General features: G+C 39.6%; 1 protein-coding gene across 1 annotated transcript in view; it reads right to left on the bottom strand.

Moving 5' to 3' along the window:
- LOC306946966 (BEN domain-containing protein 5-like) overlaps nt 1-20024 on the bottom strand; it is a gene marked incomplete at both ends in the record, with an annotated part of 850824 nt that overhangs the window by 140371 nt on the left and 690429 nt on the right. Inside the window, one exon of the mRNA XM_079536119.1 lies at nt 4899-5010. Within this exon, the coding sequence (XP_079392245.1) occupies nt 4899-5010 (112 nt within the window). The remainder of the gene's footprint in view (nt 1-4898; nt 5011-20024) is intronic.

Raw genomic sequence — 20024 nt, 5'->3', positions numbered from 1 at the left:
GACCTACATTGACTTATCAGACAAAAGTTAGGTCTTCTGTGGTCTTAGCACGTGCACACCCAAATCTATGTGGATCAAAAATAAGACCTCTACAGATGCAGCAAGACTGAAAATTATGATGCTTTTGTCTAAGTCTAAGCCAGCACACGGAATCTTAAAAAATCTCTCAAAACCAAAGAAGTGGTTATTCATCCTTAACTGCCACCCCCCATGTCTGCAGTATTATGTTTACTCATCCTTTCTTTTTATTAATTCCCTTGTCAGCAGATGCCCATAAAGCCCGTAGGCAAAGCGTCCCTTTTCCTCCCTCACACTAGTCCATAGCAGCAGCACATTGCCATCAGCAAACTCATCAGCTCATGTAGCAAGTATCTGTGTGGTGCATACAAAGGTTCCAGCCCAGCAGATGACTCAGACTTGAGCACACTGGCGTTACATTTTGGCTGTATGTTTGGTTTTGAATCAAAGAAAGCTTTCACTCAGAATGGTATTGAAAGTATGCAAAGGCAGCAATGCTTCAAAGCGAGGAATTGAAAGGGAAATGTTTCCTGCATAAAAATAATTTAAGACTTTGGCATATGTGTGCATGGCAAAGGAGGTGATAATTAGTGAGCACACATCAGGTAGGTGGGGATTTTGTTTTGGTTTTATTTTTTGTTGTTTGTCAAGTTTCCAGCTCAGTCAGGGCACAAGATTAATAGTGTCTAATATTGGAAACATTTGCATGTAAGTCTCCAGCTTCAATGAAAATAAGCAAAGAAAAAGAGGTGAATGACATGAAACCAATCTGGTCCCAGTCATCTTAAATTATCTATGTCAAATGAGTAGGTACTTCTGCTGTACCTGTCTCAGCCTCTGTTCTCGAATCATACAAGTACAATGTAATTGTCTCTCATGAAGGTGCCCAGAAAAAATAATTAAATTTTCTGAAATGCTCTCATGGCATAGAAATAAACAAAAATAAAAAGCTCACAAGGGGGTTAACAGTCCTATTGTCAGTGTAGGATCAGAATAATGCACAGTAAGTACAGGATGAGGCTGTACAACCAACACTATAGCTCCTGAAACAAGACTCCAAATGGCTATTTATTATGGAAAAGTTTCCCATTTGGAGAACTCAGTGAGGCAAGGGTCTGACCAAGTGAGTAACACAAACACAAAGATCATATGATAATGCACATGCTCAAGGGGACTGAGTTAGCATTGAGTATGCTACCTAAGTTCACTCAGTGAACTTGTTCTAAAGAGTTATTTGCTCCTCAGGAAAATTGCTCTATGGCTATGCAAAACCAGCCCAGTCAATCAAGCAGAGAGCAGTACTGCTCTCTGTTTCTGAGGCTTCATGTTATCCCAGAGATAAGCACTGTTTGATCTCCACAGACCATCTATAGTCTGAGCTTGCCATTGCTGAGTTTTTGATCCCCTATCCAAAACATTTAAAGACCTGCTTAAATAAGCACACAAGGAAACCTGTTGAAGTCAACCAGACTGTTCATGTGTTTAAACCCAGCTGTGCTTATATGATTTATCAGATTCTTTGCCTGGACTACAGATGTCCATTTTCCCAACAGCTCTCTACACCCCACAGGAACTTTCTGGTCCCACTGTTTATAGCTGCTGTAATGGTTCATAAGAACACTGAGGTATTTCAGGCAAAAGTCAGCTGAATTGGTTTAAATGCTCCATTCATGTTCCGAACAAATTCATCTACCTTGGCCCAATAGGAAGAGGGGAAACATCTACATGTATCACAGCTGCAGAGGTGGGAAGGCAGTGATGTCTGGAGTATGGGAAGGGAATGGTACTTGCAAACAGAAATATCTTCAGCCAGCAGTAAAAGATGAAGAACAAGTTTGCCACTTCAGTCTCGTCTGCAGACTGACAAAACTAAACCTGGAGCTGAGAGCAAGCCCCCAGTTCAAATAGGCCAACAAAATGACAGTGACTTACTATCAGGAGTGATTGTTTCAAAATCAATGACAGAGAATGACTGGAAGCTTTTGGTGTCTTATATATTGACCCATCCTCTTCCTCCTAACATGTGGTCACTATGAAATTTGAAACTCTTTAAAAATAAAATAAGCGCACATTGTAAAATGTGTGAGCAAAAGAGCAAACTAGAGAAAAAGAGAACTAGAGATGCTTTCGTTTATTTTTATACAGTAACTATAGTAAACACTCAGCCCTGGACCATGTAATGCTGGAATCATGTGGCATTGTGTATGTGCCTCATACCCACTTGACTTATTTAGTCATCCTCCTCACTCCAGAATGAACTTTTTTCAAAGGAAACAGCTTATCTTTCATACTGCAGCAGCAGAAGAAAAATCCTCCTATGCAGCAATACTTAAAATGTGGTTTTATGCTCTTATGGCAGCTAATTTTCCTTAAATGACTTAAGGGAATGAATATATCTGAGGGGCCTGCACCAAGCCATTCTGGAATAGCAACATGCAGCTGAACTTCCTCTGCTTTAAAGAACATAATCTCCTGCGGGCAGCTCCTCTTGACAGATCTTGTCTAGAGGGGAAGGGATGGAGGTTATTTTTTATTACAGTACTTTGCAGGGATCATTACTTTGCATTTTATTTCATTTCATGTTCCCCAGTGGGGGGAAAGGTGACAGGACAGACCAATGTGGATGCAGATTCTCTGATCCATCATGGTTTGACAATAGCTCCTTACCACTGGCTCACTTGCATGCAACCAGCCATCACGTGCTGCGCATCTGAAAGGTACACTGTACACCTGGACTGTACTTACAATTTTCAGCAGCTTCAATTGGTTCAAAGCAAGTTTTTATTCTGGCACTCTGTTAGTAGGGTCTGAGGTAGCTGACATGTCTTCCCTTTCTGTCGCAGCGCCTTTATATATATATATATATATATATATATATATATATACACACATATATATACTGAAATACAAACATCACTGGCTCAGGGAGACTAAGAATCTGCTACTGCCTGAAAAAAATGCAACCAAGCAATAATCCCTTATACAGCCCTGTATTTCTAGGGGTCTCTAAAACTGTCCTCAACAATGGTACTGACTTTGGGATCATAAAAGCAGGCAAGAAGTTTTTGGTGAGTAGCTAATTCACTGAGAAATGAAACTGAAGAGACATCTGGATGTTGCCAGAAGTCTAATTAAAAAAAAAAAAAAAAAAAAGAATCCTAAATTGCATTTTTTAAAAAAATTAAATAACCCTGAAAATGAAATGTTACATTTGTGTCTGAAAGGCTCCCATTCTTTCTCAGAAGGAAATGAACTGGAACTGGTTCATCTCAGGTTGATCACTGGGGAGGGGTGGGAGACAGAGAGATAGAAGAGAAAAACATTTCAATTTCATAACAACTCCAACCAAACATTTCTTCTGATTTTTCATTTCAGCTACCAGAGCAAATAAATTGATTCTTTGCACACAGGGCAACAGGAAAACTACCAGAGTCTTTAAAGCTTCCCAGGAATGGGACAAAGTTGAAAATACTTTTTTTTTCTCCCAAGAATAGCTTTAGTTTATTGATAGTGACTTTTAACTTTGACAAGAGGTGTTGCTTTACTATTTAATGTGCTTTCCCTACACCCAACCCTCTCATAATTTTTAAGGACCTCTTTGTCCCTGGAAAAAAAAAGAAAACAACTTTCTCTTCATCTGAAGTGGCTTGCACACTCTGTCTTCTAGAAGGAAATTGTTCTTTGGAGTAGCAAAGATCAAACTATCTGGAATACTCCTTCCTTTTCATTCCATCATCATCACTCTAACATATAGGATGGATGAAGAGCTTTAGGCACAGAGCTAGGTATGGCACAAACAGAACAGAAAAAATAGCAAGCCAAACAAGAAAATATTTTACATACAATAGGATTCCTCCCCTTATTTAGGACACTAACTATTAATTTGTCTTCTTTGTGCCTAAAGCGCCTTCTGTACAGGTGTTACTGCTATCTATCTGAAAAAGTCCAGTGAAGATATATTGGCAGAAGCAGGAGTTAAAGTGAAGTAGCTCTTTAGATATTGTTCAACACTAGACGAAGCCAAGGGTAGGAATACCCTTTCTTTATTAACCCTGGGCAAACCAGGTCCCTTCTTTTTTCTTTTTTAAACAAAACAAAACACTATCAGAAAGAAAAAAAAAAAAAAAAAGCCTCTGTGAAAATAAAGATCCAAAGCAAAAAGAAAGGACAAATATCAGAAATTCCATACAGAATAAAATAACAAGCTGTAAGATCTGCTCTTATTTTTCGGCAGTGATTTTTTCCTACCCATCTCCATCGTTGTTCAGCAGTTTTTCTTAGGTGCCACATTCAATAATCCTTCTGCACTTTGATGTCAAACATTCAATAGCTATCTGCCTGCCTCCCGCTTCTCCATATTCCCTGCAATCCATCTCCTCTGATTAGCTAAGATTTCACCTTCGAGAACACCTCTGCTTCTCTGAGTGAGCATGAGTGTGTGCGTGTGTATTTATATAATATTTGCAAATATTATCTCCCTCCTGCTCTGCATGCTACATAGCAACCTCTGCCAGAGCTATGGATTAAGCATCAATGCCATTCAGTAATTCAATTTGGGGGGCCTGCTGTTTCAAATCCAGCTCAGGACATCACGAGAGCAGCTCAATTGAATTTAGGGTCTGCTTTCAGCATTACTTCATATTTAATCCGAGCTGAACTTCATTTCACTTGCTCTCTCCACTAAGATGCTTTCTGCAACCAAAAGATACTTCAGATGTTCTGTGATCTCATGCAGTGGGGGTGGTATGTGCTTACTTCTCTCTTATATTGGTTTGCCACTGGATTAAGCCATGTCAGGGCTGCTGGCAGCTTGCAGAACGCTCACAGGAGGAGACAGTCTGTACCCGAGGTGAGTGGCTGCTGTTCCCTTCCCTACTCACCGGGTTGTTGTACATCTCAACGATGAGCTGCTTCACTCCATGCAGGGTGGGATGAGCCCATGGAGATGGATTTGCCCAGTGCCGGTTTAAATCAAAACCCATCAGAGAGCACCTGTGCACACACAGACAAAAAGAACAACAATATATATATGGGCTTCCGACAATTCTGGCTTCAGATGTAGAACTATCTTTCATTCAGCCTCCTTCTCCTTCCCAGCACAGATGCTCCCTCTCTCCTTCCCCTTCCACCAGCTGGCCACATGAGTGTGGAAAAGGAGTGTGGCACCTGCCTGTGCCTGGGGATCCCCATCTGTGCCGTGTTGCAGCTGGAGATCCTCAGCTACAAGGATGAAGGGCATTTCCAGGTCTTTACTTTGCCCTCAGTCAGGCCTTGACTCAGCAAAGCTGTTAAGAGCATTAAAATCAATGGCCATTAAGTACGTGCTTAAAGGATTTAAAGCATGAATGTAACTGTTCCACTAACCCAGGGCCTTAGTTTTTTCCCCTTCTGCAATTGCCTATACAAAAGTTAGCCAGCGAAGACACTAAGTTAGAATGCTTTTTGGCCATCGGATCTTGCGGGCAGCGAAGCATGTATGCCACCTTGGCTTCTCCTTCCTGCCCTGACTCATATACCTCTCAGTATGCTGTCTGTACATTCTATTTTGCTGCTCTTGGCCCTGTGGAGTAATATTCCATTCTGAGTAAAGCCCCATTGAAATGTGAGGCTCTTGGTAGGGGAAACACCCAAGAAATTAAAAATCTAGAGGAGGCATAAACAAAAGAAGGAAATCATTTTCCTTTTTACTCCAGAGATCAGCCAGACAATCCCTGGCCAGTGATATAAGGTGGGAGATAAGTCCCTTCTACTCTCTCAAGCTGAGCTTGGGACCAGTGAGAAGAAGCAGAATGTCAGGAACTGTGATCTAAGATCACAACAGGAATTTTATGAAAGATTACACAAAGTCCACAGAAATAACAAAAGCCCAGGCAGAAATGCAACTTTATACATAATACAAACAAAAAAAATCAACTTCACTGCTAAGCCTTAAATCTTCTTGAGAAAACAAGGGCTTTCATTGATCCCTGGTCTATTATGAAAATGCCTGTTCAGCCTTAATCTTTTAAACACACCTATGTAAACAATAGAGATTTACTCCAGTGGCATTATCTTTTGATAAAAATTTTAAGAATCTGAAGAATGAAAAACATTAGTTTAATTGGCAAAACGAAAGGGAAATGCTCTCACTTCCCTAGCAGTCGAAAAAGATGACTGTATACATCAATCCCAAACAAAAGCTGCATACAGACAGGTGAAATACTAAGAAAGATGAGGGGATGAATACAGGATGTAGTAGAGAAAATAGCCTCCCTGTCTTGGCCATTACCAGTCTGCTCATCCAAAGAACAGCTGTGTGTCTTGCCTGGACACCCCAGCAATTTTGCAGACAACTAAGGCTGTTGTTTCCACCCCAACATAAAACAAAACATTATAGAAGCTCTTTTTTCTCTCCTTTTATTTTTTGTCTTAACGTAAACTCTCTCTCCAGTCGGTTCTCCTAATCCTATTTTCTTTTGATCTCACAGACATTGATATAAAATCAGAAGTACTTTCAGAGACATAGGTGGAATTACATTGGGATAAAACTGGTAGAAGTACAGAATTACAGGAATGAGTTTTCATTTAACAAACAGAAGCTGTGGTGATCATCATGAATCTTATTATATTTTGAAAGAATTCCCAAGAAAACAGCATGCACACCCTACAAGACAACTTTCTTCAGAGTTCAGAACCTCAAATCTTATGCCCCCATGGTTGAAGTCTCCCATTTAAATATTTCAAACTAATAACACTACAAAAACCAAGCATATTTTGATTTTACTCTAGCTCCAAAATACACTGAGGTGGGCAAGCCATAGAGCAGCACAAGCAAACTTTAAATTCACACATAGGTTGTCAATATTCTTATCTTGGGCTTGGGACTATTTGGATAATATTGTATAAGTCATCCCTACAGGGAACAGAAGTAAGCGATATCTAACTTTTGTAAAATACCCAGGTGTTGCATTTTGCAATAGATAAATTTTCTGTGAATCTCTTGTTAGTAATGAATCTCATAGCTCAGGCAAGAAGAATAGTTGAAGATAGTTGTCTTGGCTCAACAAGTCTTTATAAATAGAAAGAAGCAATACTTGACAAACAAGTTATTCATTTGGGAAGCTCCTCTGAGCTCTATTTAATAGAATCCTAAATCAATTTCCAAATATCATTTAGCCAGTCTTTGATGTGATATCACATCTTTATCAATTTAACAACAATTAATTTGATTTCTGATGGAGGCATTACTATTTCATTCCAGTATGGCAACAGTGTAAAATTTTCTTTTTTTCTTTGCTTTCAAGTCTATTTTTTATTTCCTTTTTGCCTAAAGACACATTTGTATCTACCGCATCCTTATTATTTATCTGCTGCAAACTCGTGGCCTCTCTGAGGTAACATCAAGTTGTGTTCCTTGTTACTTTAGATTTGATTATTGACTCTATTACATGTAGAACTGTCTCCCAAAGCTCACGTATATCAGGACATGACCAAAACATACGGCAAGAGTCTCCCACATGCCTACTACAGATCCAGCATACATTATACTCTCTTGCTCCCAGATGATGCAATCTCCCTTGTGGTAGTACCTCCAATGCAAGCTCAGGATAACTTAAAAACTGCATCTTGCACTGCTTTGTAATTCCCCATACCAACCTTTAAACAGTTGATTTCTAGTACACACTGCATGCTATTTCCATCGCTTAACTATTCATCTGCTCCTTTAAGCACCGAGTAGGCAAAGTGAGAATATAGGTAAGCTATGGAAACAGCAGCTCTGCAAAGGGAAACAGCTATGTACTGATATAACAGGGTATCTTTCGGTATTTAAGACCAGATCTCTCCCTTACTCAGACTGCAAGTGGCTTCAGCATGGTTCCTTATATGACTAAGTATTTCCCAAAATGGGAAAGGACTTCCAAATATTTCCTGCTGAGATTAGATTTATTTTGTGCAGTAATCGAACTAATGCACTCTGTACAAAAATAAGAGGATAGAGACAAAAAAAAAAAAAAAAAAAAAGGCAACATAAACCAAGCTAGATAAATTCTACCAAAGGCCAGTTTAAGAAAAACATTTGAAGAGTGATAAGAAAGAAAACAAAGCAGGAGATGTCACAGACTCCAACAGGCTCAAGAGAAGACAAAAGTGGTTTCAGAATTAGTGATAGGTGAAGGAGGTGAACATCTCCAGGGTAAGGGCATTGGAAAATACTGCATTCCATGAGGTCATGCTGATGAACATGGAAGATAATATTGACATAGAGACAGGTAAGAATGATATGTACAGACTCTCACCGGTTAGAGAAAGGTGTAATCAGGAGGAACTGAGTTTCCTACAACAAGCAAAGGAGCAAACTGTTGCTATTACCTCACCTACCTGATGCAGACGTCATTCACAGACTATGAAAACCTGATGTTTGTATTACAGAGTAATTGCTGATAAAAATGACATATATGTCATGTGAAATATTTAAGCCGTTAACAATTGCTTGAATTTTGGACTGTGCTAGTTAGGGTTTGCTAGATATACGTGCCACTTACATATTTTTGTTTTCTGACAATTTATATTTAAATCAGGTTCTATCGTTATTCTGATTGAACTAGAATTTGTTCTTCATAAATGTTCTTCAGTCTTTTTCGAAAATTTCTGTTTTCTACCAACCAGAAGATAAATTTATTACAGTGTTTACAAATTTACATAAACACAGTACAAATTCAGTCAAAGCAAATGAGCTTCAAAATTGAAATGGAAACTGAAACATTTTGCAGTATTTATCCCACCCTACTTGGGAGACAGCCAGATCTCAAGAGGTTACCAGCTCAACTCAGTTAAACCAAAAAATGTTCAGACCTGCATTCAGCTTCCTGGGCAACTGTCTGGACAGAACCTCCTTGCCTCTGGGGGCTTAACTTATCAGAGGTTTTACAGACTTCTTAGACATCTGCTGTAATGAAAACATTCTCATCTCTTGCTGGAATAGAGGAAGGTTTAGTATCAAGGCATATGCTAGGTTTATTGTTAGGGCTGCTTCCTATTCTTTCAAGTTATGTCTTTACTTTCTACAATCTTCAAGTTTCAGAAACCTCCAGGACCTCTGCCTTCTTTTCTCTTGGGTTCTTCTCCCCACCCCCTGCCCCCCATTCATTTTCCCTACCATGTGAGTCCAAGTCTCTCACTAACAGACCCATTTCCACAAGGTGAGATACAGAGAATAATGGAGGAAAGGAGTTAAAGAAATCCTTTTTCATGGCATATGATTTAATACAAAGAGAACTCTACACTCTTCCCTTCAGCTTTGTAAGGTTGCATTGGTTCATTGGATCAGTACCAGGTGAATCTCTAGATAATGCTGCACATAAAGCCAGGGAGTTCAAATCCACAAATGGCACTACTGACAGGGTTAGGATTTGAAATTGAAAAGGTAGTGGGGGGACCTCAGGCTTATTGCAATACAAGTGGAGACAGAGGGTAATTGGTCTCCATTGTTGCTCTTCGAGGCAAGAGTAACAGCAAGAAACTGCTGAGAATCTGCAGCCTGCAATATCATGCGAGAAGAGTAGTTGTGCAGCATGAGTGAATACAAGAGGAACACATGGAAGACTTGTTTCTTTTAATAAATATATCATTTTAAACCTGTTATATTCACGACGTTTTACAAATCAACTCTACACCTGCTGTTGTTGGAGAAGTCAGAGTCTTCATTAGTGCACATTTCATCATTTGGGTGCTTGGGGTTTGCGATTTATGCATTTGCCTATTATTCATTAAAGAGGATTCATTCAAGCCCACATGTTCTCAGGCAATTAGGTAGCAAGACATTCTAACGCTCCAGCTACAAAGCATCCCTCTCCCATCCCTCTCTCCCTCCTTCTGAGCTTTCTGCATTTTTAATTTAGAGCTCTGGAAACCTTCACAAAGGCTATTTAACATAACCACTGCAGTGTGCTCCAGGCAGAACACGAGTGTCCATACAGAGCAGAATAGCATTAGCTACCAGAGACCACACGGTGGAGTAGATGTTTACAGAATGATTGCTGCATAGTGTACTGACATAATTTTAAACAGTACATGATGGTTAAAGATATGTTTCTCCATTTTCTGTGTAAACAGTGTTAAATAAGAATAAACACAAAGGGATATTTTCTCTTTCTGATGAATGCTTGCATTTCTCAGAGCTGGTAATAGGCGTTACAGACACATTCACCAAGGAGAATATGCCTCTGCACCTGACATGGGCAGACTCCCTTCTCTGATCTGCAGGATACATCTCAATTCCAGTATTAAACTCTCCCTCCACAGCCTGAGTCCTCAGAAATGCCAGAAAGACTCCTGGGCACAAAGCAAAGCACTGGAAATAAAACCTATACCTCATAGAGGAGAATCCCACCCTGTGAATGATCTCGGGTTTAAGGTGGTAAGATCTAATCATCAGCACAGTTTCTCCCTACACTTTCTCCAGTCCACTTTTCAGTTTTTCAAGAAACACCATTCCCAGCACGTTCCCAGGGAGGTCGCCCATAGGTTCACCAAGATCTTTCTGAGGCAGCCAGTTTCTGCCTCCACACGCAGATCTTTGCAGGAGCAGCTCATCTCTGTCTCACCCCAGGAAGGTGTTCTGGGACTCCCACTCCCAGCAGCATGCTGAGTCACACGCACATCAATTTAGCACACCTAGGTGCTTTAACCATGTTACTGACACCGCCTACAGTGCTTCCATTTTCAAGCTTGATTCATTGTTTGGCCTTTTCAAAACAAAGTATGTAGTTCACTTAATGAGGAGAAAACAGCAGTTTTTTCTCCAACTTTTGGATCCCAAAATTTCCACTGCAGATATTGACCACCGCAGCTTCCCTGATGCAGACGAAGAGCCACCTACAACTCATGGATCACAAGCTGTAACGCACTGAGGAGAATCTTAGTTTCACATGAGATTAATTTACCAAACCTCCACCTCTGTGAGTGCTCCCTGCAGCCCAAACTCCTCCAGGTCCTCCTTCCCAGTCTTCCCAACTCTTCTCATCTTCCACAAGATCTCTCAGAACCTTCCCCTTCAGAAAGACAGACATGCTTTAAATACATGACACCTCCCAATCATTAGATAGCACTCCAGCTGCTGTATGCCAACATCCCCCACATTACAACGTCTATTTCACACAGTTCTTGTCAGATGAAGTTGGCAGTCTTACTTAACCTACTCACCTTCAGGCAAGAGGAAAGGAGTAGCGTGTTCCCTCTAGACCGGTGTTACACGAACATGCCCCAAAAGATGGTTCAGCTCCTACTGTCAGATCTATGACACGTGGAAAGCTGCAGTTCAAGGAGCAAACCTTGACATCGCAAACCCATGCTCTTAAGAAGTTTGGATATGCCACAGCTGCACAGATACATACAGCCTTCGTTCAACTCTGCATATATCATTATTCTGACAGCCTTCAACTATGGTAGCACAGGGTGTTTTTCCACAGGGTTCTTACTTTATTCTGCACACAGGATCAACACTGTTCATTAATGAGCAGATTATTCAATATTTTGTCTTTTCCTTTTTGCTCGATACACAGCCCTAGGCTCCTGCTTACTGCATGCTGCTCAGAGCTGTTCTGGAGACAGAGCTATTCAGTTCCTCACAGCTTTCCTAAAGTGCTCAGCACTGCAAGACACAATAGCTGTATAAAACACTGATGGACTTCTTTTCCCAACTCCACTGATACAGGAGGGAACTACATTGTCCCAGTCCATAGAAGAATTGTTGGAACACACTGACTGAGATAAGAGGTGCCTGCGAATTTGGACCATTATAACCAAAAGGCCAAGGACAGATATTTTAAGAGAACTTCAAATTACATAGCATGCTACGCATTCAGCATCTACCATACACTGATTTGATCTGAAGCTGTCTGTATTAAAGGCCCAAAATGACCACATGAATGAGTAGGAAGAATATTTAAAACAGCCAAGTTTAAGAGTTAGGAGAGTTGGAGGTAAGGTTCCTATCAAATGGTAAGATATTAATAGATGATATATGGCTTTGGGGTGTTTTTCAGTTATACCTTAATTCAGCTGTGTTTTCAGTTTTTGTTTTTAATTCCAGTGCTGCTGCAGTTAACTCTTGCATGGTTAGCACCATGCCTGACCTTGCCCTTACTCTTCTGTATAACATTAAACAATTACTTCACTACACTGCAGGCTGCCAGACAATTTGCATCCAGAACCATCACTTATGTTATGACAGTGATGCTACACACACACATTTTCAATAGGTGTATGTCAGAACTCGGCTAGAAGAAATCCATCTCCACATCTCAAAGGCCTTCTCCTCTTTGATACCCTGAAGTGCAAGTCTGACTTATTACCAAAACTGTCAAGAAGACATTCTCTATTCTGATGAGATGGCAAACAGTAAAGCAGCACAGGACTGGCAACCTGCAGCTGAATGCTAACTAGCAAGATTTAACTGCCCAGCATCATAAAGCTTGACCGCTGGCTTCCTTTTAGAACTATCCTTGCTAACAGGCTCCAATATACTTAGGTATTTCCCACTCACACGCAGCCAGTATACTGATTGTATTCCTGCACAGTCTTGCCATATCTGCAACTAGCTCCTCTTGCAAATGTGTTTTGGATTGGATACATAAATATCCATCCGTTTTGAGCTGGTGGAAGAGAAGGCTCTTTTATCGTATCTGCACAGGGATACTCAACCCATGCACGCTGCCTGAAAATCCATGCATCAGTGGCTAGCAGCAGGTAGAGTCAGGGATACATCTGTTAAACAGGCGATCCAATACAAAGTCCCTTTACCACTATTAAGTGAATTTACAATTGCATGAAGACCTGAACAAAGCTACAGGTTTCATAATATTACAGAAGAGGGAAAAATAAGCCAGTGGTTAACTTAGGGTGGTAACATAAGACTGTGGAGACATCTTATACAGCCTACAGAAAAACTGTAATGCCTAAGTTCTCCTCTCGTAAAAATAATTTTATTACTGACCCTCCATGGTGTTTTAAGAGGAAATACATGAAGGATTATGAAGTACTTTGGCACTACAGTGATGGGGATATATCAGGCTCTGTAGATGGAGATTAAGTGGTTTATGGAATCACAGGAAAGTTTTCTGACATAGTCTGAATTTTAGTGAGGTTCACTTCCAGTAAGATTGTACTACTTCACACTTAACATTCTCTTCTGAAATGCTTCTAAAAGCAATAAGATATCCCAGCCTATTTTATGAGAGAAATTCTCTGAGGCTTTATATATATATATGTACAACACATCTACATATACTTACACACAAATATGTCAGCGTTTCCTCTTGCTCTTTCAAGCCCCAGCTCCCTGTAACTAAAGATTTTTTTCCCCTCTCAAATGTTTCTCTGTTCTCACTTTACTTTTCAAGGTCATCTGGCCCACTGGGTGTGTTACATATTGCTATCTTATTAAAGAGAGCATATTAACCTTATTCTATTAGGTTGTTTTAGAACCTGCCAGATGAATATTGCACATCAGCAAAGGGACAGCATGGCCAAGTCAGATAAAAAACAGCAACACACAAAATACCAGAGCATACATCTTTGGAAAGTCCACTAGAAACTCTGAGCATGATGCAAATGTTCTTCCCATAATCATTGCTACAATAAAATAGTAAACATTTCATAACTGAAATAACACCAGCGCCAAGTTTGTCACATAACATTTCAGAAGATGGCAGGCAAGCTATAAAGCCCTGATCTGCCACTGATTGCAATCAACAAAAAAGCCCAGATGCTTTCAAAGGAAGTTAAATCAGGCTCAGATCTTTTCCAATCACTTCTTAATTTAAGGGGCAGAGTTTTACCATCTGAGCTTCACTGCATGGTATTGCCTCAGCCCAAACAACACAGAAAAGGAGGAACTCTTTGACAGCACAGTGGTCTTTGTTCTATTACCAATTTCTACCTCAGATCACTTTAGCTTTACATTTTCCACCAGTCCCATTGGTAGAAATGGGACTTTCCATGTGACCAATCCCATGCTACATGCCCTAGACAGCAAGCTACCTGGCAAAGATTTACTTCTTATATTACCCACGGCATCTCCTCTTACTAAGTCAAAACAATGTAGGAGGAGATCTGGTGCCATTGCATGAGATAGGGGGTCAGTTGTCTAAAATGGATGCTTGTCTGATGCAGAAGAATGGGAATGTAAAAGCACTCAAACTGTAACTCCTATGAATCACTGCAACGCACCAGCAGAACGTGATTTGATACTAAGCCAAGCTGAAACTACACATTTTGATTCTGGTGCACTGAAAACATCTCATTGCAATGAATAATGGTACAGTGAAAGATTAGTCTGAGAATCCTGATGAGAATGTTAAATCCGAAAAAAAATTCAGGGATTTGGAGCATTCACTTTTTTTTGTTGCTATCCATTGAAAACAAGCACTTGGGGGTAAAATGGCCAGAAAACCCTTTTTTTGCCTATCTGTTAATAAAAATTTTTAGTATTATACAATTTCCTGTGATTTATAGAAGAATACAACCGTTTCGGAGGACATGCAACATCTGAATAAAGGAGCTGAGGATGAAGCACCATGCCAAATTAAATTTGCTGGTAACCTTTCTCCATGCAGACCAGGAGAGATTTCAGGTGGAAGCTGATCTTAGCATACTTATTATCCTACTTCTTACATTATACTTGTTGATCAAAAAAGCCACTGTGTTGCCTAAATATTTATGAGTGAAAAGCTTCTTGTCAGTCCAGATACTTGAGTTAAACCTGCCATGCAGAACTGATGCTTTTTTCTTACGTAATCCTTAAAGAGATCATCCAATATGAGATTATGACACACCACTGTGTCCGGCTTTCTACCTCTCTTCTCATCCTTAGAAACTTTGCTTTCCAACTTTGGCAGCCAGAGAGCTCCATAACTGTCAAAGATGTGCACTTCTCTCAGTCTAACTGCATCTCCCTGGCATCACGGTCTTTAATATTTTCTAGTGAACTGTCCATTCAATCAGACAAATTATTAATGGATGTTAAAGCACTAAGATATGTAGGAATACTAAAATTATGCCAGCAAAATGAAACAGAAGTTCTCGGCCATATGTTAAGTTTCCCAGAAACCTTGTATGCCATTGATCAAAAACTGAAGTATGGCTTCAGTATAACTTCAGTCAAGTTTTATAGGAAAGCTTGCAATTGTTTCAGTACCATCTCCAAGAAATTCTCTTGCCTGCTGCTGTCAACATCACAAGTGCAAAAGCCAGCCAATATCATCCCCTATTAAGAGAACAAGTATTCATCATCTCAAGTATGTTATATGTGAAATTTAAGATGCTGCAGCAGTGGAAGGAAATGCAATTCAAAACAATCCTGGGGTTAAAAAAATACAAATGCTCACATGGTTGTGCATGCTGCAGTACGCAGCACTTTTTGCCTATGACTTGTATCCTGCAAGCTAAATGAAATGGCTGGTTGGATCACACCGTTTGTGCCTATGTTATCTTCCAGGAATTTTTGTGTCAGTGGATGACAATAATGTCAAAGACTTCCAGTTCTTTTAATTTCTATGAACATAGACAACTAAGCAGAAGAAAAAAGGCTGCTCCTATGATCATTTCTACTGAAGAAAATATTACTTAATGAACTAAGACTTTTATTAGGCAACAGAGAATCCGAATGTTAAAAACGTACAAACACCACCACCACAATAAACAAACCAAAAAACCATGCATTTCTATCCAGAGAATTTCAACATGTGACTGGAAAAAGCCTTAAGAAACAAATATAACACTAAGGCTAGCTCTTCTTTCAGATAGGAGTCAGACTGAAAACCTCCAGAAGTCCACGTTAATATCTTTTTCATTTAATTCTGTGAAAATCCCTAAATAAAGGGAAAGTTTCAATTACTGCTCTTAGCTCAGTAGACACCAGAGAACCCATCTGTGGGACAGCAGGCTTCACAAGAGGCCTCTGGAATTATTTATTTTTCTTTATGCATATTTGCAGTCTAACACAGTTCAGCACCCCTGAGATACAATCCTATAGCAAAAATGTACAATGAATGAGAACATATATGAGTGGGAAGTGGAGGAGCAAACAGATTTCAATTTCAAGCTTTCATGGCTTAGCATAAACAAACATGAAACAATTCATCCTTAGAATATAGAGGTGGGAGGAGGATATTGACAGTGTCCTCTAGACACAGAGAGACTGAGAAGTAGGGAGCCTGGAGCGAAGAGAACATTTTAAAAACTGTTGAAAGCCTTAGGAAAGTTAGAAGCAAAGATGAAGCTTGCCTGTTTCATTCACTGGGCTGTAAGCGGAATTCTCCTACCCCGCTACCCCCGAGACTGTTAAAAAATAAGTCAGCCCTGTCAAATGTTGCTTTCTCCTTAACAAACATGACCTTTTAAAAATCTGAGTTAAAATTCAGAATGAGTGAACAGATTCTAGAGAAAGCCACAGGAATAGCTTCTAAAGAGCTTACACTCAGCTAAGGCTCTTTATGAATCTGAAAAGCCTAAATGAATTTTTTATTTTCCCCCCAACATGTTGTTTTTCACAAATTCATCTTCTGCCCATATTCAAGCTGACATGGGACTAAGGTTTTAATGGGACAGTGCAATGATCTTGTAGTGATCATTAAGCGATTAGAGAGCTTTCTTCTGTTCCAGATTTGTATAGACACTCATTTAAGCTGTAAGCAGACAATCTAAATCCCACCTTCCCAGCAGACTTTCCCATTAGCTTCCTTATTCTCTCAACATTAAAAGCAATGAGGCACTGCATAGTTGTTACTCACTGCTTCAGCACCAGCAGTGCCTCCCATGGTAAGCTCATCTTGAAGCATAACTGAAAAAGCCGTGGAATATTAGTTCAGACTACATCCAGGATCCATCTGCTTCTAATATGAGGAAGCAAAACCTAAGTGCATCACCCCATCCCACTGTGCCATCTTCCCAGTGGGGTTCAGGAATCGGCCCCTTCAGCTATACTTTGCATGGAGAAATGCTTCCATATTCGGCATGCAAGAACAGAAAGCTGCTCCATGATGCTGATATGTGCTTTGTTCAAGCTAAGACAAGGATCCAAGTGCTGTGTTTTCCAGTGCGGACCGAAGCAGTTCTTTGATTTGGGGAGTTAGTGCTTCCACCTTAAGTATTTTGGAAGTGGACTCTTGTTTTTCCTTTGCAACAGAATTTCAAAGCAACTTGTTCTTAAGGCCCATGAAATGGGATTGCTGGAGGCATGTGGAGAAAAGAGCAATTTACTACTTTCAAAATCAAATTGTTCTTCTCTACTGGCTTGACCTGAATGCTTGCCAAGAACACTGTGGTATCCCTATCTGAAATTCACATTCAAACTCACAGGGTGGAATTAATCAAATAAAACAAACTTTGACAGTAGTGAAATGGGTCACCCTGACCACAAATGAGCTTGAAAGAGAAGATCTAAGTAAACAAATTTAAGGCTTTCAAAATTAAGTGGTCCACCTGTAATGGTAACACATGGAAACAATAGTTCTGTGGCCAGAACAAAGATGAGATGAAAATGACTTTCTTCCATTTGAAAGAAAATATATTGAAGCCTGGAAGACAAGAACAGACAAAGGAAAACAAAGTAAAGCAGCTCATAAGAGCCCTGACAATTCAACTTCTCCCGTCAGCCTCTGGAAAATGGATAACTTACGTATGGTATGATTGAATTTCACTGCTTTGTCACCCTAGCGGTAGCATCTTGTATGAAACTCTGTTTTATGAATTGAGTTTTGAGATGGGGCCGAGAGAGCAGGAGTTATGCCAATCTAATCAGGATGTGACAAACACATGCATCAAAACATTGCATTGTCAAGATCCAGAAGCCATTTAATTCCAGAAAGATTTTTAAAGCTGAGAAAGCAGTTTTGGCAACACAATTAGAAATGATGAGAAGGAAGATGAAAAATTCAGGTGGAGAAAGATAAGAGTTGTTTTCGTTTTTTTTTCTGCAAAATATATCTTCAAAAATTTGGGCATGTTCCTGCATACTTTCTTACTTTCTTATACAAAGTTTTGTTTTGTTCAGATGAAGTGCACTGGTACTTTCTTCCATTAATTCCATTTGTTTTCTAATCATCTGATAAAAATACAGTGAAAGGTACACAAAATGAGATAAATCACATCATAGTGAAACCCATAAGGCCATAAGATAAGACACCACACAACACTGAGTAAAATATCCCAACAGAGGAGGTTAAATACAATAAGTAATATGCTAATGTCACTGCCACACAAAGAAATAAGCATGCTAATGCCATGCCATAGGAAGGAAAGAAAAATTCACGAGCCTGATTTGTAAGAGCTCCTAAACAAAAGCAGGGCACAGAAATAGTCTGTGATTATCAATAACATGACACCGAATTGGAAAGCATGTGCATTTAAGAGAGACGACACCAAATGCTTTCTTCAAAAGAAAAAGAACATCACAATCACTTTGTATTTCCCTGGTCTCAGCTTGCATTTCCTATCTAAATACTGAAGATAGCTTCAAAGGATAAGTACAGATTAGCAAAATACTCCAGGTGATTGAATGGATTAGTATTATTGTTTAGCACAATGCAAGGTGATAGGAAACTCTACAGAAAAGAAAGGTCTGATATCTGGACAGACACTTGAAATTACGCTGCTAAATTTTTACTTTTTTTGTAACAACATCAAGTGTCACAGTAGATGCCTGAAAGCAATTCCAACTAAAAAGAGGGATTTAAAACTGAGGATCTTGAGCAACAACAGGTGGAACAAAAATTCCTAAGTGAAGTGTTATTTTGTCACACACACAAAAATCCATATGCTAGTACCAGAAGCAAAAATATCACGTTCTAACAAACTATATGTAACAAAAATTTGAAGAAACATTTTTCTGTAGGAGGAAGGATGAAAAGAAAGAAGAAAAAAAAAAAAAAAGCATCAAGAAGAGAAAATATCTTAAGAGGAATTCATCCTGTATCTAATCCTGGTCAGGTAGGAAGCATAAATACCTGATGTCCTCACCATGCAGGCTAATGTAATCACATCCATCGTCATGTTCTCTGTTCTCCCCACCCTCACAGAGATCCACACTTTAGTTACAGGCTTACTGATATGTTCCATTTCCCTTAGATCCCAAGAATGCAATATCAAACAGACCAATTCTTACCAAACAGACCATTTCACTGCATGATGTGGCTAATTAGTTTATGTCTAGGTACACAACATTGACCTGAACTTCACTGTCTATTAAACTATGAGCCATTTCACATAGCCTGTAATTAGGGATGGAGATTTTGCATTCAGACATTACAGTTCTACAGTTTCCTCAACTTTCAGAACTAAAGACTCTGTACTTCAAGAGCTTAATCAAAGCCCCTAAAACTCAGACATCCATGGTTTGCATTTCATTGGTTTTTGGAACACTTCACAGGCATTAATGAAATATTCTCCAGAGCTGCAGCAAGGCAGGTGCATGGTATTAGTCTCACTTTGCAACTAAGACGACTGAGAAACAGAGAGAGATTGAATGAATCATACAAGATCATGCTGGACTTGTCTGACAGAGTCACAAATAGCAAATCAGGTCTCTGAAAAAAAGTAAATAAATCATGTCCATCCCTGCAAGAAGCAGAAAAATGTTTGGTTTAGTCTGACTGTGTGTATCCTCCATGCTTCTGGGTTACAGCCAGCAAACAAGACATTGCTATTCCAAGCAAGGTCATTCCCACAGAAAACCCAGACAGACCATCAGGTGTAAGTAACAAATGTACCGAGACAGCATATCCTCACAAGAATTTCATTTGAATGTTTAAGGTCCAAGATACTCATGTAAGGATTTAAGATGCCTCAGTGATTCTCCTTTACCAGAAGAGAACCCCAGCTCCAAATTTACTCATGTTTTCTCATGGGCAATTATCAAGGCAGAAGTAAAGAACAAATAGCATTCATCAGGAGGTCGCAGGACAGCTAAACAAGTCAGGTTAGCCAAACTATCTCCAGACATGAAGAAGCAACTTGCCCTAGACTGATGC

The sequence above is a fragment of the Tetrao urogallus genome (genome assembly GCF_951394365.1).
Source record: "Tetrao urogallus genome assembly, chromosome: 5".
Lineage (NCBI taxonomy): Eukaryota > Metazoa > Chordata > Aves > Galliformes > Phasianidae > Tetrao > Tetrao urogallus.
Note: the sequence above shows the minus strand (reverse complement) of the source record. Positions and strands in the feature narration are given on the sequence as shown.